The sequence below is a fragment of the Chiloscyllium plagiosum genome, unplaced genomic scaffold, assembly GCF_037043375.1.
Source record: "Chiloscyllium plagiosum isolate Xiang-an unplaced genomic scaffold, Cpla_swu_hap1 HiC_scaffold_14, whole genome shotgun sequence".
Lineage (NCBI taxonomy): Eukaryota > Metazoa > Chordata > Chondrichthyes > Orectolobiformes > Hemiscylliidae > Chiloscyllium > Chiloscyllium plagiosum.
This window is the reverse complement of record NW_028270152.1, coordinates 1,032,659-1,060,321: the sequence shown is the minus strand read 5'-3', so window position 1 is coordinate 1,060,321 and position 27,663 is coordinate 1,032,659. Positions and strand designations below refer to the sequence as shown.

The 27,663-nt window shown below is 44.2% G+C and overlaps 1 protein-coding gene across 1 annotated transcript in view; it reads right to left on the bottom strand.

Moving 5' to 3' along the window:
- Positions 1-27,663, bottom strand: part of qars1 (glutaminyl-tRNA synthetase 1) — a 77,055-nt gene extending 49,392 nt beyond the window's left edge. Inside the window, exons 1-8 of the mRNA XM_087994020.1 lie at positions 27,513-27,663; positions 21,121-21,268; positions 19,310-19,419; positions 14,852-14,927; positions 10,761-10,825; positions 9,989-10,042; positions 8,293-8,353; positions 3,179-3,250 (exon numbers count right to left, since the gene is read on the bottom strand). Coding sequence (XP_087850146.1) covers positions 3,179-3,250; positions 8,293-8,353; positions 9,989-10,042; positions 10,761-10,825; positions 14,852-14,927; positions 19,310-19,419; positions 21,121-21,268; positions 27,513-27,644 — 718 coding nt within the window. The 5' untranslated portion in view covers positions 27,645-27,663. The remainder of the gene's footprint in view (positions 1-3,178; positions 3,251-8,292; positions 8,354-9,988; positions 10,043-10,760; positions 10,826-14,851; positions 14,928-19,309; positions 19,420-21,120; positions 21,269-27,512) is intronic.

Genomic DNA, 27,663 nt, shown 5'->3' with positions numbered 1-27,663 from the left:
TCAAAATCTGCATCCCCATTCTAAGTGATTAAAGACTTAACAGCAATCTAGGTTTGTTCAATACATATATCAGTCACATGACACTTTAATCTTCTGCTATAAATTTTGATTCCTATGATCCTGCTCCACTAGTTACCTGATGAAGGAGCAGCCTTCGAAAGCTTGTACTTCCAAATAAACCTGCTTAACTATAAACTGGTGTTGTGTAATTTTTAACTTTGTCCACCTCAGTCCAACACTGGCACCTGCACATCATGCTTTTATCTGGGCTCTAATTTTGTACATGTATGAAAAAAGATTGCTTCTTCTGAGCTTTTCAACCACCACTCTCTCCAATGTACAGAATTATTAATGCTTGCAGACCTTCCCACTTTCACAGATCCTCGAGTCCTGGCTTCAACTCTTAGCTGCTAATGCTCCTTCCTAAGATTATGTAAGATCACAGAGCCATTCAACAGCGCCTGTTGCATAACCTGCAAGCCAGCTAATAATTTTAATCTAAAGGAATCGCAACATAGTCGCTGCCTGTCTGCCCTTTCTCCAATTAAACAGTGTCGCTGGAACTGAGGTTCAGAGACCAGACTAATTGCCCTGCCCCACTGTGTCACCACAACCATATATCAATCATGTAAGAGTAGCTAACAGAACAGTAGACAATCTCATGCTCCTGAGCTCTGTGGTGAGCGGTTTTGGAAAAAGGGTGAGAGGGTGTGCTGATTACAGTGAACAGTTTGTCAACACAGAAACAGCAGCCACCTGAGTGAGGAACCACATGCATGCTTCTCCTCCAGCTTGGAGACAACATCATACTGTGCAGGAAGAAGAATCCAAGGAAGCCAAAAATAAACAGATCATTACCCCTGGTGTTATTGCAGCCAGTCCAAATTCACTGGCCTTGCTCTGCCTCTCCCCTATTCAGACACAACAGGAATACACCTTGCAGGCATAAAATAGAGTTGAATGCTTTATTTTAAAGTGCATTTGAAAGTAGCTTGTTGGTTGAACATTCTGATGTTATATTGTGAACAATAACTGTTCCACTGTGTGCCTGGACACCAGCGATTCAGCATTCAGTTTAAACTAAAGCATTGAAAAAATATTTCTCTAGCTCCTTTTACTACCTCAGGATATTCCAAAGTGCTTTACAGACAACCAGTATAAACGGTAGGCACTGCTGCGTATCAAAAACAGCGGTGTACAATTATGGGATACCTAAACATCCCACTTTAAAATGATAGAAGATCTGTGCCTTTGATGTTTCTAGCTGCATTCCAATAGCTCATCTATAGCTGGTTCACGTGGGGTTTGCTTTAAATAAACAAGGGCTTCTCTCATGTGCTTTGTTCCATTGGATTCAGGATCTATAAATATTTGGCTCAGCAACAAACTTGAGGTACAATTTTTAAATATCTATGAAGTCTTCAGTGGAAAGCAGCATGATTAGATTAGATTAGATTACTTACAGTGTGGAAACAGGCCCTTCGGCCCAACAAGTCCACACCGCCCCGCCAAAGCGCAAACCACCCATAGCCCTACGTTTACCCCTTACCTAACACTACGGGCAATTTAGCGTGGCCAATTCACCTGACCTGCACATCTTTGGACTGTGGGAGGAAACCGGAGCACCCGGAGGAAACCCACGCAGACACGGGGAGAATGTGCAAACTCCACACAGTTAATCGCCTGAGGCGGGAATTGAACCCGGGTCTCTGGCGCTGTGAGGCAGCAGTGCTGTGCCGCCCACCAGAAAGTCATGAAAGGCTCATATGAAATCCCCATTGTGAAAGGACCACCAGATGGCACATCAACCTGTCAACATGCCAGCAAATCCACATTGACTCATTGCGAGTCAGAGTGCCACACAATGCCACTTTACTGTCTGAGTATCATTAACTGTGTACTTTATTGTAGTCGGGTGATTGGCATTAACTCTGAATTCACTTATATTCTTGTAGAAGTAAATTAAAACTTAAAGATTGTGTTCGGAACAAAAAACATGCTATATTGTAAAGAAGTAGGGAAATGGCTCAGGATTGACCTTGTTTGCTTGAAAAACAAATTGCTGGAGAGAAAGTAAATCTGAAGTGTCTATGAATATGGAGAAGCTTTGCTTTCATTCATTTGACATTTTGGTTGTACATATGAAGTCCAATTTTTATTTAAAAAGAGAGAAAGGAATCTATTAACTGTGTACAGATGGTGACATTAACTCAGATTCACTTGTGTTTGAGAAATAGTAAGAGACTGAAACTACGTCTGTTGTGTTGAGAAGTGTATGTTTGCAACACAAAGCTAAAAGCTTATAGAACAATACTGTTGAAGGTTCTGGCTCTGAAAGAGATAAATGTTGAGGTTTCATTAGCTTCATCCAATCTGATCGTGTCTCTCAGTATTTGAATGCAGAATAAATTAGTGAGGCCCCGGTGGAGACAAACGTGACACACTTGGCTCCTGATCATTGTAATTAGGCCTAACTAGTTAACGATTGCATCATAGCAGTAGATACAATAGCTGGGACTGTTACAGCACAGGTACCTCTGGGCCAGAAGGTTTAAGTGTCATCTGTTTTGGAAGTATGTCATAACATGAACAGGTTGATTAAAATATAAGACATAAACATAAAGTATACCTTGTTATCTAAATTAATTGCCTCATCTTGTTAAGACTCTATAATTGTCTTTTTCCTTTGTTCATTCACACAATGAATGCATCACTGGCTGGGTCAGCATTTATTGCCCATTCCTAATTGCCTGGAGGGCAGTTAAGAGTCAACCACATTGCTGTGGGTCTGGAGTCACATGTAGGCCGGGCTGGGTAAGGATGGCAGTTTCTTTCCCTAAAGGACATTAGTGAACCAGATGGGTTTTTCTAACAACTGACAATACATTCTTTCATTCCAGATATGTATTGAATTCAAATTCTACCATTACTGTGGCAGGATTCAAACCTGGTTCCCAAGAATGTTATCTGGGTCTCTGATTTAAAGGTCCAGCGATTATATAAGGCCATCACCTCCCCCAGATCTACAGCGATCTACCATTGACAACAGACAGGCCTTTAGGCTCAATAGGAAGGAGAACTGTCACAAACCACCAATGTTTGGTAACCAGAAGACAGGACAAAGATTGATCCTAACTCTATTGCTCACTACGTGACTTTCTCAAATGTAACCACTTACCAGGTTTGTGGAACTTCATTGCCTCTCCGCGCAACTGTTCCATGAGAGAGGCAGACTGCACCTCCACTTCACCTGCAGACAGCACAAGAGGAAGAACAAATATTTAGACTTCAGGAGGTCTTGGCTCATAGTATTATTAACACAGCAACAAGAGTAAACCATTCAGTGCCTCAAGCCTGTTTGACCACACTTAGATAAAGCACGATCTGCATCCCAAGTGTATTTATCTGCCTTGATTCAGTAACCTTTAATGCCAGGCTAAAATTTCACATGCAGATTAATTCTGAAGAAATCCAGCTGGAACAATACAGGAAGTTTTTTTGAAAGGTCATGTATCAAAACAGAATATGAGAGAGGAACTCGTCAGCTAAGGTAGCATCGGTGGAAAGATGTCACTCTCGCTGTCTTTCTCTGCACAAAAAGCTGAAGCTTAAGCAAGCCAAGTCAGAAGTCACATGACACCAGGTTACAGTCCAACAGGTTTATTTGAAATCACAAGCTTTCAGAGGGCTGCCCCTTTGTCAGATGAAATAAAGAGAAGCACATAGGCACAGAATTTATAGGAAGATCAAAAGATTATACAAATGGTGTTAGTAGAGTGTCAACGGGCTGAATAATGAGTCTTTGCAGGTGACCAAAAGTGTCAGACGTTGTGAGTAAATTGTCAACAGCTGAATCACAAGTGAAGGGATAACTTATAATCCTAAAATAAATTAAAAATAAGATGGTGCTGCAGATAAACCAATGGCTGGAATAGAATGACAGGTATAAGGGTCTAACCAAAGTAAAACATTAACTAAAACTGTACAAACTAATTAAGGCAGAGAGATCATAAGTTATTAAAGTGATGGTGTCAGAACAGGACAGTAAGGAAGACTTTACAAATGCAGAACAGTATGGTTGGGTTAGACATAACATGACATGAACCCAAGTTAACAGTTGAGGTCATCTTCATGGGTACTTGCCTAACAGTTTCTGCTCGGCGAATCTGCATGGTTGTATATCACTGAAATGACTACACAACAATATCAACAAATTTCACCCTACCATCTCTCTAACCATGGTGGGGGGGGGGGGGGGGCTGAAGAAATAGCAGAGGTGTTGGTTGTAATCTTTCAAAAATCACTGGAGTCAGGGAAAGAACCAGATAATTGGAAAATTGCTGCTGTAACCCCTTGTTCAAGAAAGGATCAAGACAAAACATGGAAAATTATAGGCCGGTTAGCCTAACTTCAGTTGTTGGTAAAATTCTAGAATCCATTGAAAAGGATGAGATTTCTAAATCCTTGGAAGTGCAGGGTCAGATTAAAACAAGTCAGCATGGATTTAATAAGGGGAGGTCGTGCCTGACAAACCTGTTAGAATTCTTTGAAGAGGTTAACAAGTCGGTTAGACCGGGGAAACCCAGTGGATATTATTTACCTAGACTTCCAAAAGGCCTTTGATAAGGTGCCTCACGGGAGGCTGCTGATTAGATTAGATTCCCTACAGTGTGAAAACAAGCCCTTCAGCCCAACAAGTCCACACCGACCCTCCGAAGAGTAACCCACCTAGTCCCATTTCCCTCTGACTAATGCACCTAACACTACGGGCAATTTAGCATGGCCAATTCACCTGACCTGCACATCTTTGGACTGTGAGAGGAAACCAGAGCACCCGGAGGAAACCCACGCAGACACGGGGAGAATGTGCAAACTCCACACAGACAGTTGCCCAAGGCTGGAATCGAACCTGGGACCTTGGTATTGTGAGGCAGCAGTGCTAACCACTGAGCCACTGTGCCGCCCCTGAGTAAGTTGAGGGCCCATGGTGTTCGAGATGAGCTACTAGCATGGATTGAGGATTGGCTGTCTGATAGAAGGCAGAGAGTTGGGATAAAAGTTTCTTTTTCGGAATGGCAGAATGGCCTCTAGTGACAAGCGGTGTCCCGCAGGGTTCAGTGTTGGGGCTGCAGCTGTTCACTTTATATATTAATGATCTGGATAAAAGGGACTGGGGGTAGTCTGGCGAAGTTTGCCAATGATACGAAGTTAGGTGGACAGGCAGGTAGTTCTGAGGAGGTGGGGAGGCTGCAGAAAGATTTAGACAACTTAGGAGTGTGGTCCAAAAAATGGATGATGAAATTCAGTGTGAGCAAATAAGAGATCTTTCACTTCAGAAAAAAGAATACAGAGACGGAGTATTTTCTGAATGGTGAGAAAATTCCTAAAGCCAAAGTACAAAGGGATCTGGGAGTGCTAGTCCAGGATTGTCTAAAGATTGACTTGCAGATTGAGTCCGTGGTTAAGAAAGCAAATGTAATGTTGTCATTTATCTCAAGAGGGTTGGAATATAAAAGCAGCGATGTACTACTGAGACTTGAAAAAGCTATTGAAGGGCTTATGCCCGAAACGTTGATTCTCCTGCTCCTTTGATGCTGCCTGACCTGCTGCGCTTTTCCAGCAACACATTTTTCAGCTCTGATCTCCAGCATCTGCAGTCCTCACTTTCTCAAAGCTCTAGTTAGGCCCCATTTAGAGTACTGTGTCTAGTTTTGGTCCCCACACCTCAGGAAGGACATACTGGCACTGGAGCATGTCCAGCGGAGATTCACATGGATGATCCTTGGAATGGTCGGCCTAACAATTGATAAACGGCTGAGGATCCTGGGATTGTATTCATTAGAGTTTAGAAGGTTGGGAGAGATCTAATAGAAACTTACAAGATAATGCATGGCTTAGAAAGGGTGGATGCTGGGAATTTGTTTCCGTCAGGCAGGGATACTAGGACCCATGGGTACAGTCTTAAAATTAGAGGGGGTCAATTTAAAACAGAAATGAAGAGACACTTCTTCAGCCAGAGAGTGGTGGGCCTGTGGAGCGCAGTGGAGGCCAGGACGTTAAATGTCTTCAAGGCAAGATTGATAAATTGCAGAATGTTTCAGAGAACACCTCTGGGACACCTGCAACAACCAACCCAACCACCCTGTGGCTGAACACTTTAACTCCCCCTCCCACTCCGCCAAGGACATGCAGGTCCTTGGCCTCCTCCATCGCCAGACCATAGCAACACGACGCCTGGAGGAAGAGCGCCTCATCTGCCACCTAGGAACCCTCCAACCACAAGGGATGAATGCAGATTTCTCCAGTTTCCTCATTTCCCCTCCCCCCACCTTATCTCAGTCCCAACCCTCAGACTCAGCACCGCCTTCTTGACCTGCAATCTTCTTCCCAACCTCTCCGCCCCCACCCCCTCTCTGGTCTATCAACCTCACCTTAACCTCCTTCCACCTATCGCATTCCCAATGCCCCTCCCGCAAGTCCCTCTTCCCTACCTTTTATCTTAGCCCGCTTGGCACACCTTCCTCATTCCTGAAGAAGGGCTTACACCCAAAACGTCGATTCTCCTGCTCCTTCGATGCTGCCTGACCTGCTGCGCTTTTCCAGCAACACATTTTTCAGCTCTGTATAACTGCAGTAAGATATTCCTCCTTCGGAACTCAAATCCTCTTGCAATGAAGGCCAGTTTACCATTTACCTTCCTAATTGCTTGCTGCAGCTGCTTGTCTACTTTCATTGACTGATGTACAAGGACACCCAGATCCTTTTCCACAGACACGTCCTAATGTATCACCATTTTAATAATACTATGCTTTTGTTTTACACATAATTAGAATCAGTTTATTTAAAATGAAGTGTCTTTTGTTAAATACACAAACTTTAACTATGTTTTCTGTTCGTCTACCAGACACGTAAATGGGGACTGTGCATTCTTGATAAAATCTTTAACTTTTATTACAACTCTGTGCAGAGCGGGGCTTAATTTACAGTGAACTTCCCACAGAGAGGCATAATCCAGATTAGACCAGTAAATTAAAGTTTTACAGCCCCCACATTCACTAAGGTAAAAAAAATGGAGAAACAGAACAGAACCGAAACTTCTCTGAAGTTTGGTTTATGCTGGACATTACAGAGTAACAGGATTATAGTGCAGGGACTACCACTCATTGGCACTGACGTTCACTAACAGGGGGATTGACTTTAAGAGCCATGAGGTTTTGCTGCAGCTCTACAAAACCCTGGTGAGACCAACTTGGAATATTGTGACCAGGTCTGGTTGCCCTACTGTAGGAAAGATAGAGGCTTTGGAGAGGGTGCAAAAGAGGTTTACAAGGATGCTGTCTGGACTGGAGGGCTTGTCTTATGAGGGGAAGTTGACTGAGCTTGGACTTTTCTCTGTGGAGGGAAGGAAGAAGAGGTGATCTGATCAAGGTGTATAAGGTGGGCGGCACGGTGGCACAGTGGTTAGCACTGCTGCCTCACAGCACCAGAGACCCGGGTTCAATTCCCGCCTCAGGCGACTGACTGTGTGGAGTTTGCACATTCTCCCCGTGTCTGCGTGGGTTTCCTCCAGGTGCTCTGGTTTCCTCCCACACTCCAAAAATGTGCAGGTCAGGTGAATTGGCCACGCTAAATTGCCTGTAATGTTAGGTGCAGGGGTAAATGTAGGGGAATGGGTCTGGGTGGGTGCGCTTCGGCGGGTCAGTGTGGACTTGTTGGGCCGTAGGGCCTGTTTCCACACTGTAAAGTAATCTAATCTAATCTAAGGTAATGAGGGGCATGGATAGAGTCGAACGCCAGAGATTTTCACCACTGCACGATTGACTGGCACGAGGGGTCATAGTTTAAAGGTGTTAGGAGGAAGGTATAGGGGATACATCAGAGGTGGGTTCTTTACGCAGAGAGTTGTGAATGCATGGAATGCGTTGCCAGCGATGGTGGTGGAAGCTGAGTCATTAAGGACATTTAAGAGAATTCTGGACATGCACATGGATAGCAGTGAACTTAAGGGAAGCGTAGGTTAGGTTATTTTATTTTAGATTAGGATTAATCCCCGGCACAACATAGTGGTCTAAAGGGCCTGTACTGTGCTGTACTTTTCTATGTTCTATTGTTTTAACATGTATTTCTGGGGACCTAGTGAACCACAAAACCAGACAGTTGGCAGAGTTTCCAACTAGAGGTGATTATGCTTTTTTTCACATACACATCTGCCTCATCCACCCACAGAGATCCGTGACTCTGAAATGAAATGTATCAGTTGGTGAAATGCTGAAACAAGAGGCTATAACTCACCATTAACTGTTGATTCTTCTTTGCTCTCTGTTGCCACTTTTTGTGTCTTTTGCTTTGGAGCCTAAAGCAAATTAAAAACAACATGCTGTGTGAGACACCAAACTGACTGCTGATACGGAGTTGGTTTGGGCCTGAAGGACCCAGAGATAGCTACGGATCTCTCCTTGCCCATGTATGAGTGAAAGCTAGTGGATAGCAATTCATGTTACTGGCCCTGAAAAACCCGAAATTTATATTTGCGAGATGTCAGATATCTCCATTCTATGCTAAAAAAATTATATCAAATTTTAAAATAATGACTTGTGTATTGCAAAACTTTTAATTTGATTTCTGAGAAATTATAAAATTTGAAGGAAAGACGTGTTAGTTATTTCCTGGCTTGCTGTCCGATATTGCCCTTGGTTGCACCATTACTCCTAGATGCTAGAGAATCTTCAATAGCTGGAGGCAGAATGGAATAAAAACTGAGAAAAGAGAAGACCTTTCCAGAGTTCACTCAGAATTTTGTGGGAAACTTTCCGAGGTCAGTAGTGAGCAGTCACTATGTCACTGACCGAAAAATTAAACAATTACACAAAGGAGAAGAGTGGGCCATTCAGTCCATCTGGTCTGTTCCACCATCAATGAGGTCATGGCTAATTTGATAATCCTCAACTCCACTTTCCAGCTTTTTTTTCCCCATAACCCTTAAATCCATAATGATTAAAAATCTGTTTTTCTCACCCTCTTGAATAAACGGAACTACCCAGCCTCGAAAGCCCCCTGCAGTAAGGAATTCCACTGTTTCAGCACCCTCAGAGTGACGAAATTCTGCAGCTGAACCCCAGATCCATAATAAAGCAGCTCACATGATCTGTACTTTCTCCACCAACTTCAACATTCATTCTCCTATGATTAGCGCAAGATGCCAACAGTAATATCATCTACAAGATGTGTGACAACAACTCAACAAGGAACCCACTGACAGGACCTTCAAACTAATGGTCTCTGTCAGCTAGGAGAACAAGTGCCTTAGACACCTGGGAACTTCACCTTCAAGTTTCCCTTGTCTCAGAACTAAGTCGCTCATCCTTCATGATCATTGTCAAACGCCTGAGCTCCCTAACAGCACTGAGTGGTTGGACATCACGTGCAGACATCCAAGCATGGGGTGGTGCTACAGCACATGCACTTCAGCCGTTCAAGAAGGCAGCTCCCCACCACCTCCTCCTGGGCAACTAGGGGTAGGAAAATGTTGGTCTGGCCAGCAATACCCATAACCTGGCAATCATAGAATAGAATCAACATAGTGTGGAAACAGGTCAATTGATCCGGTGAATCCACATCAACCCTCTGAAGAGCATCTCATGCAGACACCTCCCCCGCCTTCCTTATCCCTATAACGCTATTCCCCATTGCTAACCTACCTAGCCTGAACATCCCTGGACACTATGGGCAATTTAGCATGGCCAATCCATCTTAACCTGCGTATCTTTGGACTGTGTGTGGAAACTGGAGCACCTGAAGGAAACATGTGCAGACACGGGGAGATCGTGCAAACATCTCCCTGCACAGACAGTTGCCCAAGGGTAGAATTGAGGCCAGGTCACCGTCTCTGTGAGGCAGCAGTGCGAACCATTCAGCAGCTTTGACAGGCAAACCTGCACAACTGTTTACAAAGATCACAGAGTGCAAAGCACTGCAGTAACGTCAATACCTTCGCCTTCTTTTCCAGATCAGCTTCAGTCTTTGGACCCAGTAAATTCAAAACCTGAAAATCATAAAAAGTAGACATTAAAACATATTTGAGAGAGAGCATAATTTAATCATTAATCCAGGATTCCACCCAAAGCAGGCTGTTAACATACATTTGAACTTAGGCTTTGAACAGTTGGCTGAGGTGATACATTGGGGAAACAAGTACAGAGTTAAAGTTTCAAACAAGCATCTAAAAGAACATTAAATTTCTACCTGCCTAGAGCAGAGAGAAACTTGTTCCAATTCCCCGCTCTCGCACAGACAGCTTAAAATGTACAAACGCCTGTTTATGGTGTATTTTAGGAATTTGCTTTTAATGAACACCCAGACAGTAGTCTCAGTAACAGTCCATACTGGATTCATAACAGAGACAAGAATCTGTCATTATCAACTAATGTGTTAAAATACATGGAGATCACATTAACCTCAGGGGGCATATAAAAAGAATGGCGACTAGAGTTACTGAATTATTATGCAGGGAATGAGAACTGAATCAGGTTGTCAATCAGCTGTAGCTGAGTGGGCAGCACTTGCTCACTCTCCCTCCCTCCCATGAGTCTGGAGATTGAGAGATCAAAGCCTACTCAAACAGCATCAATATCACTCAACGCAGCGTGAGAGATGGCACTGTCGGGGCTGTCATCTTCCAGGTAGGATGTTAAACTGAGCATTGGTTTGAGCACAAGATAAATGGTTCAAATTCACTGACTAGAACAATCTGCAGCACTTGCCTGAAGATCCACTTCATTTTTGATAATCTTCCCATCTGCCCACTTCAGTTTATTTCTCACTTCACCTGGGAGAGACAAACCACAAACATTAACCCCTCCTCACAAACTCAGCAATTCAGAGGTTTCTTGTGATTGTAATAAGAGCTGTTAACTCCATTCTCAATCTAGTTAGATTCAAAGAATTTACTTATTCAGTTAGACCACATAGTCATAGAGATGTACAGCACGGAAACAGACCCTTCAGTTCAACCCGTCCATGCCAACCAGCTATCCCAAACCAATCTAGTCCCACCTACTAGCACCCAGCTGATATCCCTCCAAACCCTTCCTATTCATATACCCATCCAAATACCTTTTAAATGTTGTAATTGTACCAGCCTCCACCACTTCCTCTGGCAGCTCATTCCATACACGCACCACCCTCTGCGTGAAAAAGTAGCCCCTTAGATCTCTTTTATATCTTTCCCCTCTCACCCTAAACCTATTTCCTCTAGTTCTGGAATCCCCCAGGGAAAAGATTTTGTCTATTTATCCTACCCATGCCCCTTATGATTTTATAAACCTTCATAAGGTCACCCCTCAGCTGCTACTGCTTCAGGGAAAACAGCCCCAGCCTGTTCAATCTCTCCCAATCGCTCAAATCCTGGCAACATCCTGATAAACCTTTTCTGAACCCTTTCAAGTTTCACAACATCCATTCCATAGCAAGGAGACCAGAATTGCACGCAATATTCCAAAAGTGATCTAACCAATGTCCTGTCCAGCCGCAGCATGACCTCCCAAATCCTATACTCAATACTCTGACCAATAAACGAAAGCATACCAAACGCCTTCTTCAATATCCTATCTACCTGAGACTCCACTTTCAAGGAGCTATGAACCTGCACTCCAAGGTCTCTTTGTTCAGCAACACTCCCTGTGACCTTACCATTAAGTGTATAAGTCCTGCTAAGATTTGCTTTCCCAAAATGCAGCACCTCGCATTTACTTAAATTAAACTCCATCTGCCACTTCTCAGCCCATTGGCCCACCTGATCAAAATCCCATTGTAATGTGAGGTAACCTTCTTCGCTGCCCACAACACCTCCAATTTTGGTGTCATCTGAAAACTTATCACCTATACCTCTTTTGCTCACATCCAAATCATTTATGTACATGACAAAAAATAGAGGACCCAGCACCGATCCTTGTGGCACTCCACTGGTCACAGGCCTCCAGTCTGAAAAACAACCCTCCACCACCACCCTCTGTCTTCTACCTTTGAGCCAGTTCTGTATCCAAATGGCTAGTTCTCCCTGTATTCCATGACAAAAAACTCTTTGTGATACATGATTTTGCACGCACAAAGCCAGGTTGACTATCCCTAATCAGTCCTTGCCTTGCCAAATACATGTACATCCTGTCCCTCAGGAGTGCCCCAACAACTTGCCCACCACCGAGGTCAGGCTCACTGGTCTATAGTTCCCTGGCTTGCCCTTACCACCTTTCTTAAATAGTGGCACCATGTCGGCCAACCTCCAGTCTTCCAGCACCTCACCTGTGACTATCGATGATACAGATATCTCAGCAAGAGACCCAACAATCACTTCTCTAGCTTCCCACAGAGTTCTCGGGTACACCTGATCAGGTCCTGGGGATTTATCCACTTTTATGCGTTTCAAGACATGCAGCACTTCCTCCTCTGTAATATGGACATTTTTTCAAGATGTCACCATCTATTTCCTGACATTCTTTATTTTCCATGTTCTTTTCCACAATAAATACTTATGCAAAATACTTGTTTAGTATATCCCCCCACCTCCTGCTGCTCCATGCAAAGGCCGCCTTGCTGATCTTTGAGGGGTCCTATTCTCTCCCTAGTTACCCTTTTGTCCTTAATGTATTTGTAAAAACTCTTTGGATTCTCCTTAACTCTATTTGCCAAAGCTATTTCATGTCCCCTGTTTGCCCTCCTGATTTCCCTCTTAAGTATACTCCTACTTCCTTTATACTCTTCTAAGGATTCACTCTATCATCCTGTCTATACCTTACATATGCTTCCTTCTTTTTCTTAACAAAACCCTCAATTTCTTTAGTCATCCAGCATTCCCTATACCTACCAGCCTTCCCTTTCACCCTGACAGGAATATACTTTCTCTGGATTCTTGTTATCTCATTTCTGAAGGCTTCCCATTTTCCAGCCGTCTCTTTACCTGCAAACATCTGATCCCAATCAGCTTTTTGAAAGTTCTTGCATAATACTGTCAAAAGTAGTCTTTCTCCAATTTAAAACTTCAACTTTTAGATCTGGTCTATCCTTTTCCATCACTATTTTAAAACTAATAAGAATTATTGTTGCTGGCCCCAAAGTGCTCCCCCACTGACACCTCAGTCACCTGCCCTGCCTTATTTCCCAAGAGTAGGTCAAGTTTTGCACCTTCTATAGTAGGTACATCCACTAACAATCAAAATTTTCTTGTACACACTTAACACTATGGCAGTCCCACTCTATGTTTGGAAAGTTAAAATCCCCTAACATAACCACCTTATAATTCTTACAGACAGCTGAGATCTCCTTACAAGTTTGTTTCTCAAATTTCCCTCTGACTATTGGGGGGTCTATAATACCATTCCAATAAGGTGATCATCCCTTTCTTATTTCCCAGTTCAACCCAATTAAGTACCCTGGATGTATTTCTAGGAATATCCTCCCTCAGCACAGCTGTAATGCTATCCATTATCAAAGATGCCACTCTCCCTCCTCTCTTCCCTCCCTTTCGGTAGCATTTGTATCCTGGAACATTAAGCTGCCAGTCCTGCCCATCCCCGAGTCATGTTTCTGTAATTGTTACATCCCAGCCCCATGTTTCTAACCATGCCCTAAGTTCACTGCCTTCCCTGTTATGCCCCTTGCATTGAAAAAATACAATTTAACTTATCAGTCCTACCTTGTTCTCTACTTTGTCCCTGTCTGCCCTAGCTGTTTGACTCGCTTCTGTTCTCAACTGTACCAGTCTCAGATTGATCTCTTTCTTCATTATCTCCCTGCGTCCCCAGGAGATTCAGTCGATTGCGTCTGTGTTGGCTCGTTGAGAAAGCTATTAGCCCCACAGCCCTTGCTACTGCTCTTTCAACACCCTTTCAAGCAGCTTGATACAGGTCACTGCATGTTGCTACAGATCAGTGTCAAGAAATCTTTTCATTTTTCCTGCTTTATACTCATTCTACAAATGACAAGCATCTGAACCCTACCAATACCATCCAGACAAGGTGCAGGACACGGTATTTTCAATGAAGTAAGGAATCATTTCCCATTTCCCTTGTAGCGATGCCTTGTTCTTCAGGGTCAGGGCATTTAGTAGCATCTGTTGCAGTACTTCAATGGTCCCACATTGTCTCAAAGTGATTGAGATTTCCAACAGACATGTCTTTCAAGGTTACAGAGCAAAGCAACTAGCAGCAGCCTCACAATATTTTCAAAAACTCACATAACAATGCTAGCTTGGTGAGAAGGGTGACTTTATTGACTACCCCAGTCATCCAGAGGAGTTGCCATCTTCACACATCTCTTCCAAGATCATCTCATCATCTGCAGCTCATCCGCTCCATCCATTTTTATTCTTTTTCTTTCTCTTCTTTCCTCTTGGTGACATCCTGAAGTTCCAGCCTCAGCGCGGACTTGGATACTCAGCCTCAGTGTGGACCCAGTGAAGCATCCTCTCCCCTTGGCATGGCAGTCACTACTTTGACTGGGACAACACATCCATCCTAGGCCAAGCTAAACAGCAGCATGCACATGAAGTCCTAGAGGCATGGCATTCTAACCAGAACTTCATCAATAAACACATCAACTTGGACCCCATCTACCAGCCTCTGAGAAAAAGAACCAGAAATGATATCACCCACACTAAGAAACCAAGACACATAAATAGAAAGCGGGATATAACACTAGCACTCCACCGGAGGCTTACTGATGTTACCTAGTATGGTGATGAAACATCTGAGAACAAACCTTCCAGCTTAGTGTGCAAACTTACAACTATCAGGTTGTTTGTAAGAAACGCTGGAGAGAATGAAAGGCTGAGTGGCTTTTCTGATTTCCTAACACTCACCCATTATTAGCCCCATATTAAAGTGGTATCGGTCCAACGTGAGCTGGTTTCTGTACTTGTTGACTGTTGCTTCAACCTAATAAGGACAGAATAAGAAAGTTAAAACATACTCCTGTTGACTAAAAGGAATGTCTATATCAGAAACACTGCAGGCATGAAGCTATTATTCACCTCCTATCATTTATTTTAAATGACAAAGAGATTCCATATCAATATGACCGACAACACAAGGACCCCAATCTCAAACAACAGACACACTTGAATTTTTAGGTTGTTCTTTAACTGCTGGGTGTGGAGTATTTGAAAAGATGCTGTCTCACTGCTGGATGAACTCAGAATCTGAATGCCAAGATTTCTTCCAATCAGAACCTTGAGAAAATTGGGATTTTTAAAAGTGTTTTCTTGGGATGTAAGTATCACTGGCGCAGCCATTTACTGCCCATCCCTAATTGCCCTTAAGGTGTTGGGAGGAGCTGAGTGATTTATTGTTGGTTTAGTGCAGGGATGGATTCTTGGAATTCTAAATTAAGCATATGGGCTTGTTTATGTGTTCAAAGTTAACAATTAGCTTTTAAAAACAACACCCATCAGTCCAAAAGGCAAAGAACTGCAGATGCTGGAAATCCAAACTAAAAGTACAAATTTCCAGAAGAAACTCAGCAGGTCTGGCAGCATCTGTGCAGAGAAAGCACAGACAATGTTTTGCATCCAGTAACCCTCTTTCAGAACCAACTGTGGCTAAGAAATTGTGGTTATATATACTGAAGTTAAAAATCACAGCTCCAGATTATAATCCAACAGGTTTATTTGGAAGTACTAGCTTTCAGAGCACTGCTCGTTCATCAGGGGACTAGTGGGGCAGGATCATAAAACAATCCATGTAACATTTTATAAATTCCTCCTTTAGAACCAGTCTGACTCAAAGTTGGGATACAGACAGCCTGTAACCTCACACTTTTAATGCATTGTCTGAGCTGAGATGTCCCTTTTTTTAATAAAAACTTAAGTTATCTTGGGAATGTGACTTAAAAGTTCTGGGATTTTCACATAGAACCTGAAAGAATGCAGCACAGAACAGGCCCTTCGGCCCTCGATGTTGCGCTGACCGGTGAACTAATCGAAGCCCACCCCCCCGCACTATGCCATCATCATCCATGTGCTTATCCAAGGATTGTTTAAATCGCCCTAATGTGGCTGAGTTAACTACATTGGCAGGCAGGGCATTCCATGTCCATACCACTCTGAGTAAAAAAAACCTGCCTCTGACATCTGTCTAAAATCTGTCACCCCTCAATCTGTAGCTATGCCCCCTCGTACAAGCAAATGTCATCCTAGGAAAAAGACTCTCACTTATCCACATTAATGAACAGAAACCTGCAACCCATTCTAAAAGATGATAGACTTAACAGCAATCTAGGTTTGTTCAATACATTATTTCAACTGCATGACACTTTGATCTTTGGTCCTGCCCCACAGCTACCTGATGAAGGAGCAACACTCTGAAAGGTAATACAGGTAGACAACCCACTATCCAAAATCTGAAAAGCTCCAAAATCTAAAGGTTTCTCTGTGAAGCTTTTATCTCATTAACAAGGTTGTTTGGCATACAAACAGTTAACCCAACTCCCCATCCACTGAATGTGTCACTCAGATGCAACATTGGGGGTGGCCCGTTACTCATAGTGAGTCTGCTGTTCGGTAAGATTTTTTAAAATTATCAAACTGTCACTTATTCTGAAATTCGAAAAATTCTGAATTCCGAAAACCAGCTGGTCCCGAGCATTTCAGATAAAGGATTGTGCACCTGTGCTTCCAAATAAACCTGTTGGACTATAACCTGTGATTGTTAACTTTGTTCACCGCAGTCCAACACCGGCATCTCCACATCATCTATACTAAAGACAGGGGTGGGGTGGGGAAGAAAAGGAGTAAACAATAGGTGAAGATGGAGCCCAACAGAGAAAACAGCAGTTGGACAGGGATGGATAATGGAGAGCCAGGGAGATAGAGAATCTGCTAATGGGGACCATTAATGGGTGAAAATAGGTTGGCTGTGATGAAAGCAGCCATCAGTTCTGATGGAGGAGTTTTACATAGAGGGTAATAGGTACATGGAACGTGCTACCAGGGCAGGTGGTAGAAGCAGTTACGACAGCATCGTTTGAAACGCTTAACAAGCAGAGAATAGAGGGATATGGACTATGCGCAGGCAGATGGCATTAGTTTAGAATAGCATGATCAGCACAGACGTGGTGGGCCGTGGGGCCTTGTCCTGTGCTCTATGTTCTAAGGATCACTGGACCCAAAATGTTGACTCTGCTTTCCCTCCACTAATGCAGCCAGAGTTGCTGAGTTTCTCCAGCAATTTCTGTTTCTGATCCATAATTCCAAGGAGGATGAAGTAACACACGGCTTCTAGTTAGAGAACTTTTCAGGTTTTAAATTTTAGTCTCTGCTGGAAGTCATCTGAGAAGCATATATTTCAAGCCTCAAAATGGTGAGGTGTCTTTTGATGGAGTAATATGCTAAGCAGCATTCCTACGAAAAGGAGTTTAAAACGATCATATATTCATAGAATAAAGAGTTATTAATCCCAGAACAGAGTGCTGGAGCACAGCAAGTGGAAAAGTAGTTAAGTTTTGGAAGTTTAAAAATTAAAGGCAAGAAGGAATTGCATCAGGGATAATACAGCACTGGAATGAAGCTAAGTAACAACATAGTAATAAAGTAAAAAAGATTTATCAATAGTTCCAGAGGAGTTGAAATGTTAATTTATTTTTCATATTTCAATGCTTGAGGAGTCTCTTCTCCCACCTCCTCCCTCACCCCCCTGGCCTGGCCTGGCTGCCTGGCCTGCTGTGTTTTTCCAGCACCACATTTTTCAACTCTGGTCTCCAGCATCTGCAGTCAGTGGTAAAGCAAATGTATAATTGAATGTTTGTGGATACAGTGAAAATCAAGGGGGCTGCTTTATCCTGAAATGTGCCAAGCTTCCCATGTATTTCCAGAGCCGCACTTATCCAGGCAAGTGCAGAGCATTCAATAACTCTTAACCTGTGCCTTGTAGACGCATACAGGCTTTTGGAAGGTTATTCATTGCAGGATTGCTCTTGTAGCCAGAATGTTTATACAGCTCATTCAGGTCAGTTTCATATCAAAGGCCACCCTAGGATATGGATAATGGAACTTCAGCTTTGTAACATTTTCTCTTGTTGGAGATGGTCATTGCCTGTACTTGCTTAATGTGTTACTTGCCACTTATGAGCACAAACTGGAACATATTGCCAATATTAACAATTTGACTGGGTTGGATTCTTCATTTTGTGTATTGGACCATTCCAGAGTAATCATGTACATTTTTGGGCAGACAACAGCACTGTGGCTGTACTGGAACGGTTTGTTTAGCATAACGGTAAATTCTGGTGCCCAAGCCTTCAGTACTGTTGCCGGGATGTTGTCAGGGTTGATAGCCTTTGCAACATCCAGTGCTTCCATTGAATTGCCAAGTCCTCAGAAGGAGGCAGAGATAGATCTCAACACCTTTTCAGCCTTATCTTTTGTACCTGTGGTTACCCAACATTGTGAAAACAGGGATTTAAATTATATATTTTGCAGCACATACTATGCCTCTAATTGTGTAAAAGTCATTCTCTAAATCTCTGTTTCTCTTCCCTCTTTTGGAAAGGCAATAAATGCTATTTCCCAACCAAGGGTTTCCTACCCTGACCGTTAAAATATTGAGAGACTTGGTGTCAAATACTGTCCATACACATTCCTCTGAAGCTCCAAGCACATTAGATTGAAAGAACTGTCCAAACAGAATCATAGGATCCCTACAGTGTGGAAGAAAGCCATTTGGTCCATCAAGTCCACACAGACCCTCCGAAGAGCATCCCACTCAGAAGCACTCCCCTACCCTATCCCTGTAACCCTGCAATTCCCATGGCTAATCCACCTAGCCTGCACATCCCTGGATATCAGGGGTAATTTATCATGGCCTGTGGGGGGAAACCAGAGCACCTGGAGGAAACCCATGCAGACACAGGGAGAATGTGCAAACTCTACACAGACAACCAAGAGTGGAACTGAACCAGGTCCCTGCCACTGTGAAGCAGCATTGTTAACCACTGAGCCAGCATGCCACCCAGAACAAATGGTTACTTTGAAGACTTCTAGGCAATTGTGAATTAGAGTTGTGCTGTGGTTTGAGGAGAGCACTGACACATTAAAGGACTCCCACTGCATTCAAATACACCCATCACCTGGCAGCAAGAAACAATCCGTGGGTCAGAGCCAATGTCACCTCCAGCAACCCCACACGCAGGCAGCAAGCCACACATTGAGATGCTATCACAAGCGACCAAAGCTGATTATACTTAGGGTTTGAGAAGAGACATCCATTTCCTGCAACGATCCTGCAGATTTTGTGTTGCAATAGGATGGGCTGAGTCTACTCACCACTTCCTCAATCTGTTCCGGTGTCACCACCACTCCAATTCCACATTCTCTCTCAAAGTCTGCATTGTCGATTGGACCCAGCTGATGGTTTTTAATATAATCGAGAGAAGCTAATTGAAAGAGACGAAATGAAGTGAATTAATCTCCCTCCTAAATTAAGAAAGTCAGTTTCTGACTGGTTGGATGTTAATGTTTTGGGTCAGTGAGTGCAAAAGGAGAGATGAAAAGGAAACAGGAAGAAGAAAGTCCAAGGGAAAGACAAAAAAGCAAAGTCTCTAACGGACTTGTTTTAAAAACCCTAATTGTCGCAAGAATTAAGACAATAAAGGATGTCATGTGGGAAGTCAAAACAAGACCAGCACAAAGTTCAAAGGTATCAGCGTGTGACAGAAAGGATGTAGCTGGGATGGTTCCCCTGGCTGCCGAGTCTCTCAGCATGGGGAAGCCATTTCAGGCTGATAGGAGGAGGAATGTCTTCATTCAGAAGATGGTGGAACTTTGGAATTCACTATCCCAGAGGCACATGGAAGATGGGTCATTGGGCATTTCAAGACAGATTAATAGGCTGAATGGTAGAACTCCATCAAAGGGCTGAATGATCATTTAACATTAGGAAGAGCAGTCAAATTCTCACTGCGCCCACAGCACCCTGCGCCACCTCTCCCCACCATTCACACACACACACCTCATTGATTGTAATGTGTTTGAGGGGTCTGGTGGCTGTGTAAAAACTCCAAATAAATGCAAGTCTTTCTTTCAGAGCATCAAGGCCATTAACTGCAACTGGTGAAAACTCACATTTCAGATCAAGATATGGGCAGAGTGTCAAAATGAGTTTAATTCTGTCCTTTGCAATGGGCCTCTGCCAAGGTTATTTAAAGAAATCTATGCAACATCGAGTCATAGAGATGTACAGCACGGAAACAGACTCTTCAGTCCAACCCGTCCATGCCGACCAGATATCCCACCCACAATCTAGTCCCACCTGCCAGCACCCGGCCCATATCCCTCCAAACCCTTCCTATTCATGTACCCATCCAGATGCCTCTTAAATGTTGTAATTGTACCAGCCTCCACCACATCCTCTGGCAGCTCATTCCATACACGTACCACCCTCTGTGTGAAAAGGTTGCCCCTTAGGTCTCTTTTATATTTTTCCCCTCTCACCCTAAACCTATGCCCTCTAGTTCTGGACTCCCCGATACCAGGGAAAAGACTTTGTCTATTTATCCTATCCATGCCCCTCATGAGTTTGTAAACCTCTATAAGGTCACCACTCAGCCTCCGATGCTCCAGGGAAAACAGTCCCAGCCTGTTCAGCCTCTCCCTGTAGCTCAAATCCTCCAACCCTGGCAACATCCTTGAAAATCTTTTCTACCCTTTCAGAGTTGTTGCACTGAATTCGAAACATAAAATCTATTTCTCTCTCCACAGTTGCTGCCAGACCTGCTAAATTTCTCCAGCACTCTGTGTTTATCAAAGAGTTTAATCTTTTATCTGATATCTAAGAGATGATTAGAAGCTAATTATTACAAGCAGTTCATTAGATACAACAACTATTGGGCTCTCCTGCAGATTAGATTCATACGTTTTCTGTCCTTACAGCACCCCACAGTCATTCACAAGGAGACTTCTGTCAGAACATGCAGAAGAAATTCATCTACAGCAACATATTACCAACAGCTGATGTAGTCGGAGTGAGGCACATAGCCTGCACAGTTAATAGTCATTTTACCAATCAGCTTTCTGAAGCAGACAGACAGACTGAGCTTGTTCATGAAAAGAATTCCCAGGCCAGGGGTTGACCTTACCATTGAGCTGTAGGTCTGAGGTCACTTCCTTTTTTGCAATGTACTTGACCAGGAAGCCCAGGTGAGTCTGGTCCTTGAGCCGAGTGGCTGCATTATACAGAAGTGTACCTGTTGCTTTGTCTGGCGTAGATCCCAAAATCGCTTGTGCCTGGTGTTGAAAAGAGAGACAGAGCAAGCTATGAGTTGGGAGGACATCTGGCAGTTAAAAGGTTTTCCCCTCAATTAATTCCTGGAGATATCAGGCTGCCCTCAACACATGGAAAACCAAACGTGACTCGCAGAAAACACAAATACTGACTATTCAGCTACTCAATGGAACAAACACTGACCCCATTCTTACTACCATGGCCAGCTTGCTTTCTATCAGTTACTGGGTCTTGTTAATTCCTTCAAAATTCTTACCCCAATATCATTCAACACATTTCTCCTTCATTAACTCACAGCTGTATTTTCTTCTCAATCTTCCTGACATTTATGAAATGTAGTAAACAATTATACCACGTAAAAGCTGGTTTGACAGAACCATTTATGACAGTATTCAATGCATTAACTGATTAGCTGTCATAAATATTTTCACCTGAACTTAATAAACTAATTGCAAAAATGTTTACAAATTTATCAGTCCTAAAATTGATAGTGACATCACCTAATGTTACGAAAATGTTGAGCACTTAAACTGATTGTTGCTTCCACATTATCTCCATTTGAGAAAAGCATTCGTCCCCAAAGCTAATATAATGAAAATAATTGAAATCTAATTTTTACTTTTACAACACTGTTAATGCTCAAACATCTGTGATCAATTCACACAGCAAGCTGCCTCACATCCCACAAAGAGTACTCAAATCAACAATTGCAAACTCTGGTTTTGCTGATATTGTTTACTAGAAGCAGCACCCAGATTTCCCATGGATTTCTTCAAAGGATGGTTCAGTACCTTACACACTGAAAAGGCCGCACTCCCCCCGCCGACAGCGCGGCACCCTCCCCCCGCACTGCCCCCGCCGACAGCGCGGCACCCCCCGCCCGCACGGCACTACGCTCCCCCCGCCGACAGCACGGCACTACCCCTCTCTGCACTGACCTCGCCGACAGCGTGGGGCACCCCTCCCACACTGACCCCGCGGCACTCCCCTCCCCGCACTGTCCCCGCCAACAGCGCGGCACTACCCCCCGCAGCACTCCCTCTCTCCCTTCCCCCCCCCCCCTGCACTGACCCCGCAGCACTCCCTGCGACAATGGGTCGACCGGGGCAGTCAGGTTTGTGGATTTTGGGCAGGAGGTAGAAGCGGGCGGTGCGGGGTTGTGGGACTATGAGGTTGGAGGCGGTGGATGGGAGGTCCCCTGAGGTGATGAGGTTATGGATGGTCTGGGAGATGATGGTTTAAGTCTCACCTTCCATATCTCCCACAAATTCACCTGCACCTCCACACACATCATCTATTGCATCCGCTGCACCTCTATATTGAGGAGACAGGCCGCCTACTTGCGGAATGTTTCAGAGAACACCTCTGGGACACCCGGACCAACCAACCCAACCACCCCGTGGCTCAACACTTCAACTCCCCCTCCCACTCCGCCAAGGACATGCAGGTCCTTGGACTCCTCCATCGTCAGACCATGGCAACACGACGGCTGGAGGAAGAGCGCCTCATCTTCCGCCTAGGAACCCTCCAACCACAAGGGATGAACTCAGATTTCACTAGTTTCCTCATTTCCCCTCCCCCCACCTTGTCTCAGTCCCAACCCTCGAACTCAGCACCACCTTCCTAACCTGCAATCTTCTTCCTGACCTCTCCACCCCCACTCCGGCCTATCACCCTCACCTTGACCTCCTTCCACCTATCGCATTTCCAACATCCCTTCCCCAAGTCCCTCCTCCCTACCTTTTATCTTAGCCTGCTGGACACACTTTCCTCATTCCTGAAGAAGGGCTCATGCCCGAAATGTCGATTCTCCTGCTCCTTGGATGCTGCCTGTCCTGCTGCGCTTTTCCAGCAACACATTTTCAGTAGCGATGCTCACAACCCAATAATGATTGTAAAAATGTACATTATTTCATTCTTCCAAAACTTTTAGATCTCATCTAACACTAAACTGACTTAGACCCAGAAATCCCTATATCTGACAGCACAGAGACAGACCATTCAGAAATCCCTATATTTGACAGCACAGAGACAGGCCATTCGGCGCATCATGCCTGTGCCAGCTTTATGAAAGACCTCTCTAATTAATCGCACTCTCCTCCCCTACCTTACTTTGTAAAGGCATCTGTCTCTTCTGTGTTTCATCAGTTACCGAGGACAGAGAAAATCCTGCAGTCAATGTGTGAGGTTGACATACTCCCTCACACTATCCAGCGTGTGAAAGAATCAGGAGCTGGGATTGGTTTTAAATGGAAGTCGGGAACATGGCACAGTAAATTCATGAGTTGCTTCCGAAGAACCAAAAGGCAGAAGATTTGGGGGAAGAAAATGATTGAATTTTGGGGAGTGAAGCATGTACAGTTGGTGATGTATTACAGTTTGCTGTAGGAGACCAGGGCATTTGACTCAGCATCTGGTTGACCTGGTGAGAGGTTGGGGTCTCAGTGACAGCAGGTCTCGCTGTTGCTGCAACTGTTTGTATCAAGGGTTTTTACAGTATTGAGAGGGGCCATTTAGCCAATCATGTTCGTGCTGGTCGGACATGCATCTATTCATATCCCATTTTCCAGCACTTGTATTTTATGGTGTGCTAAGTTCTCATAAGAATACATTGATTTATTGTAGTGATGTGTACCTAAATACAGTGAAAAGCTTTGTTTGTGAGCATCACAGGCAGATCATAGTAAGAAAGGTCATATAGATCATAGGGTGTTTAGACAGAGTAAGGCATTCAGATTACACTGCACAGGAGGTGCACAAAGCAAGATCAATATGAACAAGATCACATCATTTGAAGTTAGAGAAAAGAACATGAGTAATTTTATAGCCTTAGAATTTAGATTTAAAAGTGTGGAGCTGTTAAAAGAAATATTAGAATAAGATCTGCTGTAGGGAGCTCACGAGGAGTCGCTTGGTGTTTCTATCAGATCCCCCAAAATTCGTCTAAATTCCAATGAATATAATCCCAGTCGTCTGCCTCTCCTCATAAACCATACCCCTCAACTCCAGAGTCAACCTAGTGAACCTCCTCTACACCCCCTCCAGTGCCAGTACATCCTTTCTCAAGTAAGGAGATCAAAACTGCATACAGTATTCCAGGTGTAGCCTCACCAACACCCTGTACAACTGCAACATAACCTCCCTGCTTTTAAACTCAATCCCTTTAGCAATGAAGGACAAAATTCCATTTGCCTTCTTAATTACCTGTTGTACCTGCAGACCAACCTTCTGTGATTCATGCACTCGGATACCCAGGTCCCACTGCACAGCAGAATGGTAAAAGAAATTTCAGCATGCATGTAATAATCCTTTTTACAGTTATTCCTACCAAAATGGATGACTTCACATTTATTAACATTGTAATCCATCTGCCAGGCCTTTGCCCACTCACTTAAACTACATCCCTTTGCAAAATTGCACAGTCCTCTGCACACTTTGCTCGACCACTCACCTTAGTGTTATCAGCAAACTTTGATACACATGGTTCCCAACTCCAAATCATCGACATAAATTGTGAACAATTGCAGTCCCGACACTGATTGCTGAGACACACCACGAGTCACCGATTGCCAACCAGAAAATCACTTATTTATCCGCATTCTTTGATTCCTATTAGTTAACCAATCCTCTATCTGTGCTAATACATTGCCCATAACACCTTGCAACTTAACCTTATACAGCAGCCTTTTGTGCAGCATCTTGTCAAATGCCTTTCAGAAATCTAGATACACTTTTCCACAGTAAACACTGATGCAAAATACTCGTTTAATACATCCCCCATCTCTTGCAGCTCCACGCAAAGGCCGTATTGCTGATCTTTGAGGGGCCCTATTCTCTCCCTTTTGTCCTTAATGTATTTGTAAAAACCTGGGTGGCAACTTTCAGGGATCTGTGTACATGGACACCGAGATCTCTCTGCTCATCTGCACTCCCAAGAATCTTACCATTAGCCCAGTACTTTGCATTCCGATTACTCCTTCCAAAGTGTATCACCTCACACTTGTCCACATTAAACTCCATTTGCCACCTCAGCCCAACTCTGCATCCTATCTATATCTCTCTGCAACCTACAACATCCTTCGTCACTATCCACAACTCCACTGACCTTTGTGTCGTCCGCAAATTTACTAACCCACCCTTCTAAGCCCTCATCCATGTCATTTATAAAAATGACAAACAGCAGTGGACCCAACACCGACCCTTGCGCTAGTAACTGGACACCAAGATGAACATGTTCCATCAACTACAACCCTTTGTTTTCTTTCAGCAAGTCAATTACTGATCCAAACTGCTACGTCTCCCACAATCCCATTCCTCTGCATTTTGTATAATAGCCTTCTGTGGGGAACCTTATCGAACGCCTTGCTGAAATCCCTATACACCACATCAACCAGTTTACTCTCATCTACCTGTTTGGTCACTGTGTCAAAAAACTCAATAAGATTCGTTTGGCACGACCTACCCTTCACAAAACCGTGCTGACTGTCCCTGATCAGATTATTCTTTTCTAGATGGTTATAAATCCTATCTCTTATAACCTTTTCCAACACCCGAAGTGAGACTCACTGGTCTGTAATTACCAGGGTTGTCTCTACTACCCTTTCTGAACAAGGGAACCACATTTGCTATCCTCCAGTCCTCAGACACTATTCCTGTAGACAATGATGATTTGAAGATCAATGCCAAAGGCTCGGCAATCTCTTCCCTGGCTTCCCAGAGGATCCTAGGATAGATCCCATCCGGCCCAGGGGACTTGTGTATTTTCACCCTCTGCAGTATTTCTAATACCTCTTCCTTGTGAACCTCAATCTCTTCTAGACTAGATGCAAGTATCTCTGTATCTTCCTCGCCAACATTTTCATTTTCTATAGTGAACACTGTCGAAAAATATTTATTTAGTGCTTCCCCCATCTCCTCTGACTCCACACACAACTTTCCACTATTATCCTTGATTGGCCCTAATTTAACTCTCGTCATTCTTTTATTCCTGACATACCTATGGAAAGCCTTAGGGTTAACCCTGATCCTATCCGCCAACAAATTCTCATGTCTTCTCCTGGCTCTTCTGAGCTCTCTCATTAGGTCTTTCCTGACTTCCTTGTAACCCTCAAGCGCCCTGAGTTTTCACATTTTGTCCTAACACAAGTCTTCTTCTTCTTGACCAGGGATTCCACTTCCTTAGTAAACCATGGCGCACGCGTTCGATATCTTCCTCCCTGCCTGACAGGTACATATTTGTCTAGGACACACAGGAGCTTTTCCTTGAATAAGCTCCACATTTTTAATGTGCTCATCCCCTGCAGGTTCCTTCCCCATTCTACGCTTCCGAAATCTTTCCTAATTGCATCGTAATTTCCCTTCCCCCAGCTGTAACTCTTGCTCGGTGGAGTACACCTATCCCTTTCCATCTCTAAAGTAAACCTGACAGAATTGTGATCGCTGTCTCCAAAGTGCTCACCTACTTCCAACTCTAACACCTGGCCAGGCTCGTTACTCAGTACTAAATCTAAAGTGGCTTCGCCCCTTGTTGGCCTGTCTACATACTGTGTCAGGAAGGCCTCCTGCACAGACAGGACAAAAACTGACCCATCTATAGTACTCGTACTGGAGTGTCTTGCAAGGATGCCTGCCTTGAAGAAGTTTTCCTCCTCTCTCTACAAGAATCGCAGGGAGTCCCTCTCCCACTGCAACTACTGTATGGTACTTTCCCCCCACCCTCCTCTAGCTTATCTCTCCACGCTTCAGGCTCTCTGCCTTTATTCCTGATGAAGGGCTTTTGCCTGAAACGTCGATATTGCTGAAGCTCCTTGGATGCTGCCTGAACTGCTGTGCTCTTCCAGCACCACTGATCCAGAATCTGGTTTCCAGCATCTGCAGTCATTGTTTTTACCCTGTAGTGATCCCAGTCAATGTCCCCCATGACAACTCGGCTGTCTCTGTCACTCCTACCGAGAATCACGAGAGACACTGAGGAACCTTTCCCGTTGGTGGAGGGGCACAGATGGAGGGTGAGGGGGCAGTAGGAGGTGTAGGCGGCTGGGAGAGGCAGAAACACTCATGTTTAAGACGTACACAGATCTGTCTCTGAGACGCCAAGAGCGAGGAAACAGGATTACATCGGTATCTAGCACAAGACTCGATGGGCTGAAGGGCCCCTGTCCGTGCGGTAAAAGCTGACGCTCCGGCCTAGGCCTGGGCCTGGGCCTGGGCCGCGCCCTCTCCCCGGGACCCTCTCCCCGCTCCCACCTGCTCGATGGCCTGGAGGAGGAGGCCGCTCAGCGCCTGGTTCCTCAAGGTTTCTTTCGCTTTCTGCTCGCTCAGGCCGATGCCGCGCAGCAGCTCGAGGCCCGAGGCCGAGGCCGGAGCCGGAGCCGCCATTATCCACTCTGACCCCGCG